This window comes from Lycorma delicatula, chromosome 7 (assembly GCF_047948215.1).
Source record: "Lycorma delicatula isolate Av1 chromosome 7, ASM4794821v1, whole genome shotgun sequence".
NCBI classification, from domain to species: Eukaryota; Metazoa; Arthropoda; class Insecta; order Hemiptera; family Fulgoridae; genus Lycorma; species Lycorma delicatula.
In genome coordinates, this window is record NC_134461.1 from 4,484,978 (window position 1) to 4,505,315 (window position 20,338).

Consider the following 20,338-nt stretch of genomic DNA (forward strand, 5'->3'; position numbering starts at 1 on the left):
AGTAAAGATTACAGACTTTTTTTAAAAAGAAATATTATTTTAAACAGTATGTTTTGACTACTGACAGTCACTAAGTTTTATTCTATTAAATGTTCTGTAATTTTTTCAATTTTTTGTAACTTTTAAGTAATTATATTTTTTTATAGCGCTCAGTAACTTAACTCAATTTCTTGTCAATATAGTTTTTAAATCTTTTAAATGACATTTTGTATAAAACATTACAGTAATAAATTTTAATTTTTTTCAGAAATTTTGTAAATTCTGACTTTTATTAGCGAATTTACAGTCACTGAATTTTTACACAACATTACCGTATCTGTTTTTTACTACATGGTGAAATATATGTTCTCAGTATCTTTTTTATTTTACTGAAATAAGTTTATTTCTTTTATATTTCTGTCTTTTTATTAAGTGTGATAGACATTAAACATTAAAACTACAGGTCCTGACATACCTTTTTAATTTCCCAATTATCTGGATTCGACTTAGTAAAGCTCAATCCAGATAATCGGCGTTTAACAGTGTTAAGAAAATAAACTATTATGATGCGCTCACTCATTCCTCTTCACAAGGATTCCTGCTCACTGAGACTGTGTAGGCAATTTTCCAAAACGTGTGTGTAAACAATCTGAACTTTACAGTTTAAAAAAAAAACCATTGGAAAAAGTTAACATTTTTAATAATAATAAAATCCAGTCAACATTAATAATAATAAAAGTCATGCAACACAGATGAAAAATTATTTCTCCTGATAAGGAATTTTTTTAAAAATTAATTACTTTAATTAATACTTTTTTTATTAACTTTTTTACATCAAAATAAAACTACCTGAAAGCTTCCATAACACAAGCACGAAGATAAGGAGCTTCTTGCAACGTATCTGATGTTATCAATGAATCTTCAGGTGCAACCAAAATTATTTGTTCGTAAAGTCTTTTCTGAGAATTTTGATTTTTAGCAATTAAATACAATAAGAATACCAAGCTGTTTCCAAGCTGGAAAGTATAAAATATAATTAAAAATTAACATACCAAAAATTTTTCTAATATGCACATAATGAGTTGAAAAATAAAATTTCTTAGTTATACTAATAATATATTCAACATTCTAAGAATGAATTAAATAATTTCCTCCATTCAATTATGTTGTGAACTCTTAATTAATCAGAAGAAAAAGTAACATACTAAGTCGATTAATATATTAACTAATTTGTATTATTCATTTACGTCTGTTATGTCCGATAACCAAATAGTTGCAGGTGACCCAACATAAGACATGGATATCAGTATCAAGTATTCCAAGCTCGCTGAATTTCAGATAAAATTTGAAATCTGCCGATCTGCAACTGACCTTGACTCTCTATTCACAGTAAACACTATTGCACTAGGAGAAAGAACTGTTGTATAGAGGTGCTTAATACGTGTCTCATAAAAAAAAAATGAGTTGGATAAATAATATAAAGTAAAAAATAATGAACCTTTATGCCAAAAAGTAATGTGTTGTTTTTTGCTTCCACTAGAAGCAGAAAATTTATGAATTATAAATTTCAATTTGGCTTAAAATTTTTATTTACTTATTTACATTCGTTTTAGTGTTGGAGAGATTAATTTTCTAAATTTATGACTGAAAAATTAGCAATAAAATGATAATGTACAGTTCAGTACTTTTATTAGCTGACTATTGCATTTTATAAATTAATATTATGACACTTTCCAGGCTTCACCGGCATAGCCAAGACAGTTACACAACTCTAGCTACTAAGAGCTTCATATCTGGTAGACTACTACATAAAAGGAAAGATTAAGTGAAACAAGAAGTACAAGATATACAAAAAGAATATAAAGGTTTAAATATCTCTTAAATCTGACTTATAGTTACTTTCTTTTCTGAACAGTAGCGACTTTATGGAAAGTGAGTTTTTCTTATATTTTGTCTGTGTTACCAGTAAAATGAATTCACAGAAAAGTTTCACTGTAGGGTTTGAGTTAGATATTTAGGAATTCACTGAAAGACGGTGTACGGACAGTGGGTCAGGAGTTTTCGGTACAACCAAACATGATTCATTACTGGAGAAATCAAAGAGATAAACTTAAAAGCCATGAAAAAGGAACTTGATATTTTTTGGCCATAAAAAAGGACACCATCCCACAGTGGATGATAGAGTGATTGAGTGGGTGGGAGAGAAGAGAAGAGAGTGCTTTGTATGACCTGTGAAATGACACAAATGAAAAGACACAAAATAGCAAAGCATTATGTAAATGCAAGTGACTTTAAAGGCAGTCGTGGGTGGGTGGTGCGGTTAATGAGAAGAAAGGGATTCACTTTGAGACAGAGTACTTCTTTGTGCCAATGACTACCAGTAAAATATACTGACAAAGTTTTTGAGTTTCAACGATACATACTATGTGATAAGAGGAAAAAATCACTACCTCATATCTCAAATTGAAAACGTCAATGAAATACCTGTCTTCTTCTGAGCGAATCCAGTGTACTGCTAAAAACTGATGGAACAGAAAAAATGAGATGGACATTTATGTTAGCCAATTGTGCAGATGGAAAAAAGCCTTCTTTTGTCATTTTTAAACGAGAAACTCTGCTGAGAAAAACTACCAAGAGGTTTACATGTTCACATACAAGGTAAGGGGTGCATGGATGCAAAACTAATGAACATCTTGCTAGAAGTCACTTGGGATCATCACCCTTTTCTTTTTCTTTTAGCCTCCAGAACTCCGTATGGTATTACTTCAGAGGATGAATGAGGATGATATGTATAAATATGAATGAAGTGTAGTCCTCTACAGTCTCAGGTCAACTATTCCTGAGATGACTGGTTAATTGAAACCCGACCACTAAAGAACACCTGTAACCAAGATCTAGTATTCAGATCTGTATAAAAGTAACTGCCTTTATTAGGATTTGAACCTTAGACGTCTCAACTTCAAAATCTGCTGATTTGCGATGAAGAGTTCACCACTAGACCAACCCGGTGCGTGGAATCACCACCACTGCAGCAATGTTAAAGAAACGAGGAGTTCTCATTTTAGATAGCTTCCGTGGCCATCTTGAAGATTCTGTGAAGAATTGAATCAATGAAATGCACACAGCAGTTATTCCCGAAGGCCTCACTTCTGTGCTACAACCCTTGGACATGAGCATCAATAAGCCATTCAAGGACCACATTAAGAAATCTTACAGTATATGGATGGCAGATTACACATTCATGAAGAGCAAACTAATGCAGAAACCTTCAATAGAAGTTCTTTTCAGGAGGACTGTCAAAGATTGGGAGAAAATTACTCTGAAAATGATAATCAGGAGTTTCAAGAAGACTGGCATCTCCTGCACATTGGATGGAACGGAAGATCACCTCATATATGAGAATTCTGATAATAAAACTGAGGGAAAACTGACATCAATGACAGTGAAGACAAGGATGATGATAAAAGCAGCAGTGACTCCGAGTAAACAACTGTGTTGCAGACAATTAAAACACAATACCACACTTTTTGCATTGTTGTTAAAATAACGGCAATTGCTTAAACTATAAATTCATAAGTTGTTCATTTTTGTTTCCAGACATACCAGTACCTGTGAACCTGAACAAAGATTATGATTTTGAATCCAGAAATCACAAAAAAAAAAACGGTTTGTACCTTCCCTTGAAGAGAATTTGAATAAGACCAAACACCATCAGAAAAAGGATCTTATCTACGTAAAGGTGATTAAATTGTAGGATTTACCTACCTTTAAGTAAAATTTTGAGATATAGGATCCATGAGGTTCATATTTGCCTCTCCTCTTGACCAAAACTTAATAAGATCAATGCCCTATACACAATAATCATCGTACCAAATTTCGTTCAAACTGGTCTACCTAGTCGAAACTTCAAGCAAAAAAACAGGCCAGCATACATACAAACATATATCCTTACAGAATTTTCTAATATTAAACTGTGTTTTTTTATTGGAGGGAATATGAAACATCAAAATCTGCAAAACTCCAATGTGAAAAATTTAATCGATCAGCATAATTTTCCTTATATAGCCAGGGAATTAAAAATCATTCATTTTTATCCCAATTATGAAGAAATTTGATAATGTATTTAAATTAAATGATATGTTTGCTCATTAATAAATCTTCTATACATACTTAACACATTTGAAAATATAAAATTTAACTTACAAAAAAACTTCCACAACATAATCCTTATAGACTATCTGTAGTCAGTGAGGACTTTAAAATGCCTCATACATATTTTTGAGTTAAATTTTCTATATATTTGTACTAATTAATTTTTTATGTTATTGTAGGGAGTACTAGGCAAACCTTATAAGTGAGAAAATGCAGTATTTTTTTAGATTATCATACATGATTAAGCCAATATCTAAAAACAGAAAGGGAACGAAAAGAAAGTCAAAGATCATACTTGATTAAAAGTTTATATACATTTGTAAATTATAACTACAACAAATTCTAAATCTTTTAAAATATGATACAAAGTAATTAATTTAAATTAATAAACTTTGAAAGCAAATAATTAAGTTTAACTGAATTCAGTGAAAAATGAACAGTAATTATTGTAACAAATGAAATTACCGTTTTAATTCCAGCGGCGATGAAATCAATGATCCCTGCTTTTCTATCTCGTATGTCAAGACCTGGTGTATGAAGAATTGACATGAAAACTTTCTGTACAGTTTCTGTTTCACATGTATCACTTTCTTCAGTCAATGCCTTGTCAACCATATCTGACACTATACTGAAAAATAAGTTTATACTATCATGATAATCAATTCATTTTCATCTTCAGACATGTTCTTTAAAAAAAAATTATAAATTTAAACATAAAGAAAAAACTGACAATGTTGAAGGTTTCCTATTTTAAGATCACAGCACAGAAAACTGGGAAGCACAGATAAATGATCATGAATGTAATGATATTCCAGAAGTCTCCAGATAACTAGAGCAGCTTTCTTGAATCAGGGCTATCAGACAACACACATCCATGAATTTCCAGCCTGGGATGTTACATTACATAGAATCTAACAACATTTTGGTGGCCAAGGACAGCATAGAGGAGACATTAGCATTAAAAGTGTTTTGATCAGCCCTAAACTACCCTCCTGTCAAAACAAGTACTAACTACAAATTCACCACTCTAACATGCACACATGCGCACACACACACACACACACACTTTTTTGAAATAGTACAAAAGATGGAAATACTTACTCATAAATTGCATCTTCGCTTTTTATAAGCTGTTTATAAGCACGAGTTGGAAATAACTTCCAAAAAGGTAAACCATAGAATGTATCCCTGGAAGCACGAAATTGTAACTGAATAGCATCGGCGAGCTGTTTAGCGATTTTATTCGTCGAATCTTGTTCAAGAAAACCCATCCTACGTCCAAGTATTAATGTACATGTACTTTCTAGACCCATTTTATTCGCTACACATTCAAATTCTTCAATGAAACCGTTGCCATCCATTTGTGATTCGATCAATCTAATAAAATCATCCACAACACTGTTCACTTCCGGCAAAAATCTTTTCATTGTTTGAACGCTCGTTAATTCAGGTGTTAGAAGCATACGCAACTTATGCCAGGTCTCACCCTGTCTGAAAGAATATCTATTAGAATTTCATCTTCAAATTTATATTTATATATCAAACAAATAATTTAAAAAATTGCTTAATTAAAATAGTTTTAAATTAAATTATGAAATAGCTACGCTTGTCTTACAATACTTCTTCATGATATACCATCAAAGTAACAAGGAATTATTTTTACTGCGAATAATTCATGTTTTTATGAGTAAATAAGTGTTCAACAAATAGTCTTTTAACTAAAATAATTTGAAATTATAAATAAACAATCAATGACATCAATACAACCTGTAATATTATCTTCTTAATTTATATAACTAATTTCCATTCATTCATTTTCTCTAATTATACTGTCTTCAAGAATATCTGGTCATTAAAATTTGTCAATCTTTATCAATCCTAAATCCAAGACCATAAAAATTTATTTTCCTTAAGAAAATAGAAATATCTATCCGTTTTACCTGATACTTGCTTGGATATATTGAAGTGCTATTTTATAAATATAGATAGTTAAAAAGAAATCATCTATTTTTATTTTTAAAGATTTGTGCTATTTACAAATAGAAGAAAAAGTTAACTGTAAAAATTTCTATTTTCAAAATTCAAACTTGTTTTATCGTGAATAACAAATTGTCTTATACATATGATATATATTTTCAACTTAAGTGTTAACTGTAGATTAAAGTAAAGCTAATAGAATTAGTTTATTATTCTTTGATTACTGCTGAAACTGTGCGCTTTACAGTTCCAGAAGCATGTGTTTAGCTGTTGTGCACATAGGAAGCTGCGAGAGCACTGTCACTCCCACAGTGCCGACCTGGCGTGCTGGTGGTAGTTTTTTTTTTTACTCCACATGTGTACAGAATGTTCTTTGTTCATTCCCTTTTCTACTTTAGTCAGCGGAAGGAATATGAAAGTGGTTTAGTTGTTTTTTTCAGTAGTGACCAGAAGATGGCGGAAAGCAAGGGCTCTTTGATTGCCAAGTCTGTCCAAAAACACACTGGAAGGGCAAAAGAGAAGGTAATTAGTAAAAACTAATTATGTATTTGTTTCTGCGTACATAGAAATTTAAATTAAGCATCGTTGGACTACAGTGTTTTTAAGCAGACTTATTAAGTTATTATCTAATAATACTAAAAAAATATTACCAGTATTGACATTTTATTATATATTCAGTTAAACCGAATACGGTTTTTAAGCACAATGTCTTAAAAAAAGTGTAACATATTCATGAATGTGATAAAGTGTAGAACAAGATTATTATCCTGCTCCAGCTATTCTATTTGATTTTTTTTTCGGTTCTTTTATTTTACAGAAAACTTTAACTATGGCATTGGAAAGGCCCAGAAAAAATTTTCTGGAGCAGCATCCCCACTCATTTTAGCTATAAGCTGCCACTGGGGTTGGGTCAAAGAAATGGTAGTCGATGAGGAGAGTAAAGACTTAAAAGGAGGTTAAAGAATGTGGAGAGAAAGAAAGAAAGGGGAAAAAAGGGAAAGAGAGAAAATTTCAGGAATAGTAAAACATACACTACATTGTTTGAGAAGATGGATAAAATCCTTAAAAAGATGAATATTTTTATTTTTAATCCTTAACACAACAGAAAGAAAAGAAAAAGTAAAAATAATATATGTAATTATACAATTGTAACTGGATTAGAAAATGCAGTTTATTATATTTAAGTGAAAATATCCAGGTTCTATGATGAAGAATTAGTAAACAGATGCATTTTTTCAAGTTTGAATTTCTGTTATGATCATTAATGTCATTACTCCACATTAATTTTGGTAAATATGTTATTGGTTATAAATTTACAATGCAGAACAGTTCATTTTTAATGAAAAATGAAGCCAAATTTATTATTTTTTAACTGACTTCAAAAAAGGAGGAAGTAATCCATTTAACTCAAGTAATTTTTTTTTACATACAATCAAGCTTTATTCACAATCAAATGAACAGATTTTTATCATTTTTTTTTCATTTTGTAGAAAAAATTCTTTTTTTGGCATCATTTTCCACTAATTCAAATAGAAAAATTTTAAATGAACATCAACTGTATATGCTTTAAGGATAGTATTTTCAGTTTTTTTTAGTTCTTCTTTACAATTGTATTATTATAGCATAATGCTATATAGAGTATTACAAGAAAGTGCAACTGGCTATTTATTTTCAGATTCTCCATATAAAAATGAACAAAGAATGTTTTATGAAAAAGTGGCAATTATCCCTAATTTCCCATCGGTACAAAATTTTGAATTCTTTTCAAGAAAGATTTATATCTCAAGATAGGATTGAGGAATCATCATATTTGGTACACATGTTTATAATGTTTGGCCCCAAATAATGAAATCAATAAAAGATTACGGTATAAATGCATTCACAAATTTCAAAAGGGCGACCACATCTATTTTTTAATCTTAGATCTCTGCAATTGTTAGTTTTATCAAATAGGTAAAATATAAAACCTTTCTTTATAAATAAAATGACACTTCATTTTTGAAAATCAGTCCATTTTGAAATTTGTGACGGTATTTAAACTGAAATTTTTTATTTTGTAGAGAATGTTAGTGTAAACGTGTGTAACAATGTGTAGCAATGATTCTTCATTGCAGTCCTGAGATATAAAATTTTCTTAAAAATAAAAAAAGACAGACCAAAAACAAAGCAGAAAATGTCAATTTTTCATAGAACATTTTTTGTTCTTACTGATATGTAGAATCTGAAAATGAATAGCCAGGTACACATTTTTGTTAGATCCTTTTACACCATGATGGCATTCTGATATTCAAATTATTTTCATGCAGAAATTTAAGAAATTTACTTACAAAACTTATGGTAGGGGAAAAACTGGTTAGTAATATCTTTAAGATATTTTGCTACATTCTTTTTCTTATTCTGACTTTGCATTTCCTGTGAAAGGTTATTTTTCATATGGGCAGTGTTTTTTTTACATGCCTATCTGTGTTTTAAGTAAAAATAAAACCAAATGTAAAAAAATTAAAATCATTTTCAAAATAAAACCACATAAAAAATTGTAAAATTGTTTGTAATATTCTTTCAATTATTCTGGTATTTTGTGACTTTTTGGGATCAGATCAAAAGCATTTTTTATTTGGCATGACAAATAATTTACTATGTTTGTCACATAACACTTTTGTATGTTTTTTAAAGTAAGTTTTAATTGCCTTTCTTGTTTTATTCACTTAATGACACTAACAGTAACCAAGGAAGGTTTGAAGAAAAACTGAAGATGTTCTGATACATTAAAAAACTTAATATAAATTTGATTCTGTTCATCATTAAACTAAGTTTTCTTTTTTTAATTTTTACAGTCAGATATCATAAAAGTTGAGTATAATTACTGTGAAACATTATCGCTACATTAAGAAGTAATAATAAGAAATTATATTTGTTAAGATACCATCTCATTATAACATCATCTGCCGTACATCATAAGTAGAAGAATGATGAACAAATATTAAATTATAATCAGTTAAATAACAGAATAAGAATAAATAGAAAGAACAAAAACCCACTCATTAATCAATCCCAAGTTGGTATATTTATCTGGACGACTTTTACGGTAATGAGCAGTAACTTCAGTAGGAGGTCGCAGAGGAAACTTGCTACTTTTTCTGAGAACTTTTTCAATATCATTCTTTGAAAATATACTAATCACTGGAAAATTCCAAAGTGCCTCTTCTTTAACAACTTTACCATAACGAAGATTCATATCTGAAACAGAAATAATAATTTTTTGCTCGTACAAAAATATTGCATAATTACTGATGGAAAACATTACATTTCCAGAGCAGTCATTAACTGTGTTTTCTATATTTTCAATTACTATAAGCATAACAAGGTGAAGTTACAAGTACTTTTTTGTTTCCTTTATTATATTTTTCTGTTTTTAGATAAAATAAATATTTTAATAAAGAAATCAAATCAATTATAAAAATATGAGAGGTATATTTTCAAAACAAATTTAATTTTTAATCAGAAACAGTTTTATGTAGTTACCATATTATGTATTTATATAATATTATGAACATATTATGTTCAAAATTTTTTTCTCCTAAGTAGAGGAGATCTCTATCTAATCTCTAAATGCACACAATGTTTATTTTATGTGTGCCACCTTTCAGATTCGCAACTAGAAAAGCTACAAAGAACTTTAAAAGTAGAACTTTTCCTTAACTTTGAGCGCTCAAATATAATCACATGTTTGAAGTCTGCCATTTTTCCAATACAACAGACTTCATTTTTTAAAATATAAACTACTAATTTTTATAATATTTTTGGATACATACATAATTCTAAGATATTTTTATTCTGAGATATTTTCCTGTAAACACAACTGTTCAGAAGTACGCCTCATCTCCAGTCGAAATAAATAAATTGTATAAATATTAAAGAAATTCTTTTGTTTTTGCAATACTATTTGTTTTTCCAAAATTGTAACAAAAGATTATTTTTCAATTTTTTTTGGATTCCCTTAAATAAAAATAACATTTGCTTTTGTAAATTTAAATGAAAAATGTCAATTTCATTAAATTAATAATTTATTTTTATAAATTGAAACAAAGCATATTTTGTCAATGTTGTGGTTTTTATAAGTCAGACATTTATTTAGAAAAAAATGAGAATAGAACAGAATTATGGGCTACCGATTTAAAGTTTTTTAAATCTGTTAAGATGAAAAAGTTCAACCACAAAAAATGAAATACATATTACAAAAATACAATTTCATTGAAACAATAACAAAAGAAGTAAATTACAACACTGTGAACTTGAGTTCAACTACAGGACTTACAGTTCATATTATAGTTTGGTACAACTAGAGATGAGAAGTTCTCGTGAATGGTTGCGTTTAGGGAAGAAACCCAAGGATAAAAATGTTTTAGAATTACATGATGTATCTAAAAAAGATAAAAATTAGTCATTTTAATTTTAAATAATTTATTCAACTTCCATATAGAAAAAATGGTGGAGATTTCAAACACAACAACAGAATAATTTTACGTACTCAAAAATTTTAATAAAGTTCCCCCTATTTAAAGTTCTTCATAGATTTTCTAGTTCAGATCTCAATGATGGCACACTTAAAATGAACACTGTATAATGAAAGTTTTTGGACAAAATGGGGGTATTACATTAATTTATTGTTTAATGATGCACATACAGTGACAATAAGATAGTGACGTGCTTGAGGCGTAAGAGACACTAGTCTAAGTTTCTAGCTTCTGAAGAGAATGTCTCATCTACAGGGATGAATTCACCTACATTATGATGAGCTTGACAAGCTGATGTGCAACACAGCATTCAATAATGTGACGGCAGCAACAGGAAACTATTTCACTTATCACACTACCTTATAAACCTGGATAGTGGAGACTGTTATTTATGAGAAAAGTAATATTATTTTTAGAATAGACTTAAGTCTCAGGTCAGATCATTTACAACAGTTTGGTTATAACACCTAACATACACGCATTTTAAAATTTGATTTACCATTAAAATATTTATTTTGCCTTATTTTCACTGCTGGCTGTTAAGAACAACAAAACTGGACTATTTTAATCAAAATAGAAAATATACACTATTACTAAGAAATAAGCTTTACAAAAAAATTAATGTAAAATTAAATTATAAATTAATCGCTAATTAGGTTACTGTTATAATACTACTCAAACTATCTTATCTTATTACGAGTAAAATTGTTTTGCATGTATGAAGTATCACTTATTCCCTTTAGCTATTTCTCTGCTCAGGATTCCTTGCATGAAATATCAACAATATAGCTCCACATTTTACTCCAAAATAATACTTTAATACTCTCAAGATCCGACCCGTTTTTTCCTCGATTGAATTCATCCATCATTTCTGCAGTCATCTTCTTGTGTTTATTCCAGTTTCCTTCAGTTGTAACATTTTCCATGGCTTTTGTTTTCCGTTCATTCAAAGTAGTAATAAAACCATCTTACTTTTGTTTTGGTTAATCCTTCCTGGAAAATATACATCCAAATTCTCTCAGACCGCTATATTTCTCACTTCTTCCCTTCTATTTTACTCAAGTATACTTTTCTGCTTTTTGTAGTTTACTCTCTATCCCTACATATAGTTTAATATTTAGAATCCATGCACCTTAATTTTTTGTCAAGACTAGGCAGCGGTACATCAAATTATACAGAAGCCGCTAGGGATTTACAGGCACTTCCTTGTCTCCTATTTATTTATTTATTCAGAGTAAATTGCACGCATATACATTATAATTTATAAATATTTTTTGCACTTATTCACCTTCTGCTCTTACAAAAATGTAATAAATAAAATAAAATATTTACCTTAAATCTTATTTCCAAACTTACAGCTAATATAAATCAATTTCTTTTCCATTCAGTTACACTGACTTTTGATCTATTCCTATTTTTTCTTTTAACTGTTTTTCAGATCTTTTTTTTAACCGTTTATTTATTTTTGTATTTCTTTTTCAATAATTTTTTTTCTTATTTGTGCCTCCACTGATTTAACAGATATAAATATACACTTACATGATCTAGAATCAAGAAAGTTGTAAATCATCTCTGTGACTTTTGCTAGGGCATCTTATGCAGATCTATTTACTTGAATCTAAATCGTCTATCGTTCAATGCTTTTTGTTTATTTACAAATGAAAGCATTCTTTCTTTGACACTAGCTTTAAATATTTTACTAATACTGGATAATAATGAAATTGGTCTGTATTTGGCTATTTTTTCATCTCTGTTTTTGTGAATGGGAATAATCTGTGCTGTTTTAAAACCTTACAGGCAGTATCCAGATTCGAATAATTCATTTACTAATTCAGCAATCGGATCAGAGATAAAATTTACCAACCTTTTTACTACATAATTTGTAACTCCATCAGCTACTAGAGCTTTTCGTGTTTTGAGATTCTATATTATTTTTGCTACTTAATTTGGGTTTGTGGGTGCCAAAAACACTGAATTTCCCACCTCCAGTCCCTTGTATTTTATTTTGAGGTAGGTATTTCATTAGCTAAGTCTCTTCCTACATTTATGAAAATGTTATCAAAACATTCAGCAATCTGTTTTTTTATTTTATACTATACTAATCTTTTCATGAATTATTTGATTCATTTTATTTTGTGTTTTTTCAACTGTTTCATTCGTTTTGATCATGTTAATAAGACAAGTATAATTTAATTTATAATTTTTTTTCCATTATTAACATTTTTATTATAATCATATTTAATTTTAGCTATTTTAATTAACACACCAAAATGCTTCTATAACTCTTCCATTTCTGGTACAAAGCCTGATTATTAATTATTTTGGTGTCTTTATACAACTTATCTCTAACTTTAATTGATTTTAACAAATCTGTTTTTATCCACTTTTTCTTTTTGTTTACCCAGTATTTTTTTTTCGCTTATACTTTTTTTGTCAATTTTTTCTTCTATTTTGTAATTTGTGAACTCAGTCTGATTTGACCATGATTCCTCTTTAGCGTAAATGAAGAAGAGCCTTGTACTCCATTTCTGTTTTACAAATATTCTGTAATAAAATTTAAGTAACTCTGTAAAGAATAAATCATAGGAAGCGGTCTGTTATGTAAGATTCCACGATTTAGGTTTTATGACTTCTTAGGTCTGAATTGGAACGGTAAAAGAAGTGGTCTAGGCAAGAAGCTGAATCACCAGAAATCTTTGTTGGCTTGAAGGTCATACTATAAGGCCTTTTTTGTACAAGAGGTTTAAATATTCCTCTGAAATATTATCATTATTTCAAATGTTTATATTAATGTCTACAGTAATAACAATTTCTTCATTGTTTTTATGAAGGATATTTATTCAGTGTATTGTCTAGTTCATTTATGAAATGCATAATATTTGTAGCGGGAGATCTATGAATAGCTATTATATTTATTTTTTTATCTTTAGAATTGTACATTTCAGTATACAGAGCTTGGATACATTCAATGTTTAAATTGTTTACCTCGGATTTCCATTTTTTTCTTTTTAATAAATATGATCATGCCATCATTTTGATTGAGGCTTCTCTTATTGAAATCAATTTCATATTCTTCAAGTTTATATAAAACTACAGATTAAAGTTTCCATGATTCAGAGAGAATTATAACTTCTAGGATATTATCCAATTCTTGTAACATAATCTGCAGTTCACCAAAATGCTTGTCCTAGCTACAGTTAACTGAATGATATCTGCTATTTTTTTAAAATCTTTTGGATAATGTTTGCATTAATCCAAACTACCTTTAGTTGTTTCCACAATTCCATAATCCACTAGCTTATCCAGAGATAGAGTCTTAAATTTATATTTTTCATTACTTTACAATTACTAATTACAGTATTAACTAATTACAGTACAACTTAACTAGAATTTAACTCTAACCGGGGGTTGTACGGGTAATCAGTATTTATTTTTGTATATCGATCTCTGAAGCAAATTCTTATAAGTGTGGCAATTTTTTCTATCACCTGCTGTATGATTTATATTGTAGTCAGTTTTATATTTCTTGTTTGAGATATTACAATTTACCAGAATTTACGTACCAGAATTTTTTTCTGATACATTTATCACCTAAAATTTCCCCTATAACAATATTTTTATGGAATTTCTGAAATCCTCTTTCACAGCCCTAATTATTCTCTCCTCTTATCTCTTTATCTGTTTGTATGTATTTTCGATCTATCAAATCTTTTCGGTTTTATTCTTCCGTGGATTACATGCTATTTATGATATGTCTATAACAAAAGTTTACTTTTTCCATGCTGATCTTCAATTCAATTTTGTTAATATCTTACTTTTTTTTTATTTAATCTTGATTTTTCCCCCACATATAATGGTCTCATCTGTAAGTAACATACAAGATAGGGTACTTCCTTCTCACATCTTTATTTCACTCTTTTATATATATCATCCATAGGGCGATAGTGCTGCCTTAAACGAGTTTTAATCTGAAAATTTTCATTTTACCAAGCATACAGTTAACTCTTCTTCATATCATTAAGTTTTCATAATTTCAATATTAATTTATTTTAAACAACGATGTTTCATTTCACTATAAAAATGAAACATAATCAGGTACTGGCAGCAGTTACATGAATAAACTATATATATATGTATAAATAAAAGATGTATTTTACCTTTATATGCTTCATGTATTCTATCCATTTTATATCTGAAAGTATATATCCAACGTGTTCCCAAAACAGGTAAAGGAAATGGACCTGGTACATCTTGTACAGTTAAATTATCCATAACCAAATTTTCTGTAAAAAAAAATTGATGTTAATGTTAAGTCAAAATTGTTCAAATTAATATTACTTATAAATAGATATTATAGATCTATTAAATAGATATTATATTATAGATATTATCAAAGATACTAAACAAAATTACTTTTATAAAGATGTATTAAAAGATCTTTATCTTCAAAATCGTATCTGTAGGTTTGTTTTACAGTGTTTTGTGTAAGAAAACTTCAAAAAATTTACAAGATTTTGTAGAATTTTTTTATCAATAACCTTCATACATAACTGCAGTCTTTTTAAATTGTTCTATATGAAAGTGACAATTATTATGTCACTAATAACATGTCACTGCAACATTGATGACCTTCATGGAAGGTGTTCCTCGGTGTCACAGCTGAGTTGTAATCCTACTAATCCCTATTAATGTATGATGTTAGTTGCCAAAACACATGAAGCAATACTCTGCCCAACATTATTAAAATTTTATATTTAAAGAGATTTTTTATATTTATATATATATATGTACTCCCTCTATGAATCATGAGACCTTGCCGATGTTGTGGGGGCTTGAGTGCTCAGTGATACAGAGTAGCTGGACCGAAGGTGCAACCATATCAGAGAAGTATCTGTTGAGAGCCAGACTAGGGAATGATTCCTGAAAGAGGGCAATAGCTCTTTCAGTAGTTGTTAAGGGCATTAGTCAGGAGGAGTTAAAGGGCCATATCCACAACACTCAATATTCTGAGTACTGTTTAACAATGGAAAACAATGGAAAACTATGGCAGTTTTTTTTCCAAGAAAATGTAGCTCTGAATTTTCATGTAACAAAGATTCTTCCTTGGAAAAATTTTCCGAAGGTAAACTAGTCCCCCATTCAGATCTCCAGGTTGGGATTAATAAGAAAGGGATCACCAGAAAATAAAAAAATAACATTCTACGAGTCGATCATGGAAAGTTATTAGTCTAATAAAGGTTGGTCAGTTAGAAAATTTAAAGAGGGAAATGGATGGGTTAAATGTAGATGTAGTAGGAATTAGTGAGTTTATGTGGGAAGAGGAAAACAACTTTTGGTAGGTGATTTTAGAATAATTAACTCAGTGTCAAATAAAGGGAAGGCAAGAGTAGATTTCGTAACGAACGAGCAGATAGGGTAGCAAGACGAGTATTTCAAAATGCAAAGATGTGGAATCATTGTAATAAGAATAAAATTAAAACCTAAGCCAATAACAACTGCCAGTGTCTATATGCCTATAAGTGCCGGTGATGATGATGAGGTAGAGTATGCATACAAAGAAATTAAACAAATAAAAGGGGATGAAAATTTAATAATACTTGGAGATTGGAATGCAAGCATTGGAAAAGGCAAGGAAAATATATTGTGGATGAATACGGGCTGGGCAAAAGGAATGGAAGGGTGGACCGACTTATTAAATTTTGCACAAAGTATAATTTAGTAATTACTAAATTGCCAATACCTATTTAAAAATTATAATAGAAGAAAATACACCTGGAAAAAGCCAGGTGATACTGCACGGTATCAGATGGATTATATCATTGTTAAACAAAGATTTTGAGATTAACTAATTGACTGCAAAGCTTATCCTGGAGCAGACATTGATAGCGACCAAAATTTATTGTTGCTGAAATGTAGATTGCAGTTTAAAAAGCTGAAAAAAAGGTGTCAGATGAATCAGTGGAATTTAGAGAAGCTTGAAGAAGAAGTGATAAAGAAGATTTTTGAGGAGCACATGACAAGAGGTCTGAGTAAAAAAGGTAAGGTAAAAAGTATAGAAGAAGAATGAGAATGTTAAAAAGGAAATTCTTAAATCAGCAGAAGCAAACTTAGGTAGAACAAAGAGAACTGGTAGAAAACCCTGGATATCAAAGAATATATTGGAGGTGATGGATAAACGTAGAAAGTATAAGAATCCTAGCGGTGAAGAAGGTAAAAGTTAAATTAAGAAATACTATAAACAGAAAGTGCAAATTAGTGAAAGAAGAGTGGATTAAAGAAAGGTGTTCAGAAGTGGAAAGAGAAGTGATAATTGGTAAAATAGATGGAGCATGCATGAAAGTTAAGGAGAATTTTGAGGTACATAAATTAAAATCCAATAATGTGTTAAACAAAGATGGTACACTGATGTATAATACGAAAGAAAAGGTCAACAAGTGGGTGGAATATATTGAAGAGTTATACGGAGGAAGTGAATTAGAAACTGATGTTTTAGCTTAACTACAAATGCATCAAAAATCTTAACTAGAAGTCTGTACAGAAGAACTGAGAGGAGAGTGAAACTGTTAGGAGAAGTCCAATTTGGTTTTAGGAAAAGTATAGCGACAAGGGAAGCAATTTTAGTGCTCTGATTAATAATAGGAGGAAGAATAATGAAAAACAAACCAACATACTTGGAATTCATAGACTTAGAAAAGAGATTTGACAATGTAGACCGGTAAAAAATTTTCAGCTCAGCATTTTGAAAAAATTAGGACTTAAGTATAGAGGATAGAAGAACAATTGCTAACATTTACAGAAATCAAACTGCAACAGTAATAATTGAAGAACATATGAAAGAAGCCGTAATAAAAAAGAGAGTCTGACAAGGATGTTCCCTATCCCTGTTACTTTTTAATATTTACATAGAACTAGCAGTTAATGATGTTAAAGAGCACTTTAGATCCAAAGTAACAGTGCAAGGTGAAAAGATAAAGATGCTACGATTTGGATATGACATAGTAATACTTGCCGAGAGTAAAAAAGATTTAAAAGAAACAATAAATGGCATGGATGAAGTCCTATGCAAGAACTACCACATGAAAATAAACAAGAACAAAATGAAAGTAATGAAATGTAGTAGAAATAATGTTGATGGATCACTGAATATAAAAATAGGAAGAGAAAAGATTATGAAAGTAGAAGAATTTTGTTATTGAATTGTAGAATTACTAAAGATTTATGAAGCAGGAGTGATATAAAATGCCTAATAGCACAGGCGAAACGAGCTTGCCGTCAGAAATATAATTTGCTTACATCAAAAATTAATTTAAACTTCAGAAAAACATTTTTGTGAGTACATGTTTGGAGCGTAGCTTTATATGAAAGTGAAACTAGGATGATCAGAGTACCTGAGAAGAAAAGATTAGACGCTTTTAAAATGCGGTGCTGTAGGAGAACATTAGAAATCAGATAGGTGGATAAAGTGACAAATGAAGGGGTGTGTCAGAATGATGAAGAAAGAAAGCATTTGGAAAAGTATAGTTAAATGAAGAGACAGACTTACAGGCTTTACACACAAGGCATCATGGAATGTCATGATATTATTAACGCTTTGATATTGGAAGAACAGGTAGATGGGAAAAATTGTGCTGGCAGTCAACATTCGAAATATGTAAAAGAAATTGTTAGGTATGTAGGATGTAGGGGTTATACCGAAATGAAGTGACTAGCAGTCGATAAGGAATCTTGGAGAGGTACATAAACCAGTCAAATAACTGAAGACAAAAAAATATGTATGTTTTACTGAAATTATTTTTTTTAAGATTCATATTATTCCTCTGTACTGTAAAATATGTATATTTTTACTTTTTTGCCTGTTGTACTAAGTAATATCATCAGGAAAAATATACATTTATATTTCTAGTGGTTTTAAAGTCCTTTGTACATAATATTAAAACCTTGAATTATATATACAAGTGTGAACAAGATTTTTAAAATTTTCCTACCATTTTATTTAAATGACAATTAAAAATGTTTTTTGCCGAAACACTGTTATGTCAATTTTTAAATAATGTTAATTACAAACTTTTAAAGACCCTGGATCGTTTTGTACCTCGGTTTAAAGTGTGTATAAAATATACACTCGCAAAATTTTTATCGCCTTTGCAATTTGATTTAGTATCTAATTTTTTAATATTTATTACCGTCACATAACTTATTTACCTTAATATTATTTCAGGTATTTATATATTAAATAGTTAATGTGGACATTAATCACATTTGTTTTTTATTTTATAATTAATTCTGTTTTGTGTTGCTACTCTGATCGAGTTTTACCTCGGTTTCATATGATCTGACCAAAGAGTTGCCGGCATGGTTCCTTTTTTTACGTGTATTGCAGAATATTTCCCATTCCTGACGTGACCCGCATAATATATTAGTACGTGCCGATTCAGAATGATCTATTTAGTGTATGTTTTAATTTCTCTTTTACAAGGGGCCATAAAAATCATCAAAATACACTATATCACTTGTTGTTTCTAAAACCGTGGATTAATTCCCAGTATTAGAAATTATCTAATTTTGTGTAATTATTTGTATTTGGTCTCCAGTTAGCTTAAATTTTGATTAACAATTTAAAATACAATCGCGAAATAAGGAAATGCAACTCATATATTAGATAGATTGATATGAATATAAAATGTTTGGTTAATATTATATAGATTCAACAACTGAGGTCTTCGGGGATAATTTTGGATGAAAAAATGACATTTAAACTTATTTGTCGGTGGTTTCCATTAGGTGCTGAAATTCATTTAAGAAAGTTGTTAAGGTAGTGAGTAGGGAATGACAATTGAATTTCTTAGCCTATAGGTATTGTAACACAGTTTTTACAAGTCAATACTGTCGTACAGAACATCCATTTAGGCCAAGTTTTGCTAGTTACAAGTATATTAGGATTTAACTTTAAGGTTAAAGGCATTCTTTTGTTTGTATCTCCTATTATATTGTGTCCAGTAATCTGATAAAATGAAAAATTAGTAGGTAGGTGTTATAGTGTAGTGTAGTTTCTAGAGTTGCAGAACGGGGAGTGTACGGAAGCACGATGGAAAGGCGAGGTACCAGTTTTGTCAGTAGGTTTATGAATCATCTGTTTAAGAAATTATCTAAAAGTCGAGGCGCCATGAACTGTTTGTCGACATCAGTGTCAGCAGCTGAGGTAAATTCAGTAATAAATTTTTATTACGGAAGATGAATGGCCGATCGATGTATTACCGATAACATTTCATGTAAAAGGTCACATGGGGATCGTGAAATTTGCCGTGGTAATTTTATTTGTCCGCATAGGGAGGATATGTAGAGAAGGTTGTATTTTGATCGCGGTCACGGGAGGATGCATGCGACTATAGATAAGTTCAGTATTAGGGAAATAGATAAAGTTTGGTACCCACCGGATCGGTCTAGTGGTTAACGCGTCTTCCCAAATCAGCTGATTTGGAAGTCGAGAGTTACAGCGTTCAACTCCTAGTAAAGCCAGTTATTTTTACACGGATTTGAATACTAGATCGTGGATACCGGTGTTATTTGGCGGTCGGGTTTCAATTAACCGCACATCTCAGGAACGGTCGAACTGACACTGTACAAGACTACACTTCATTTACACTCATACATATCATCCTCATTCATCCTCTGAAGAATTATCTAAACGGTAGTTACCGGAGGCTAAACAGGAAAGA

The 20,338-nt window shown here is 30.0% G+C and overlaps 1 protein-coding gene across 1 annotated transcript in view; it reads right to left on the minus strand.

The window, feature by feature from the left end:
* The window catches only part of LOC142327392 (ecdysone 20-monooxygenase-like), a 109,166-nt gene that overhangs the window by 20,575 nt on the left and 68,253 nt on the right, over positions 1-20,338 (minus strand). The window contains exons 3-7 of the mRNA XM_075370415.1: positions 14,780-14,905; positions 9,147-9,345; positions 5,233-5,622; positions 4,597-4,759; positions 829-995 (exon numbers count right to left, since the gene is read on the minus strand). Of these exons, the coding sequence (XP_075226530.1) occupies positions 829-995; positions 4,597-4,759; positions 5,233-5,622; positions 9,147-9,345; positions 14,780-14,905 (1,045 nt within the window). The remainder of the gene's footprint in view (positions 1-828; positions 996-4,596; positions 4,760-5,232; positions 5,623-9,146; positions 9,346-14,779; positions 14,906-20,338) is intronic.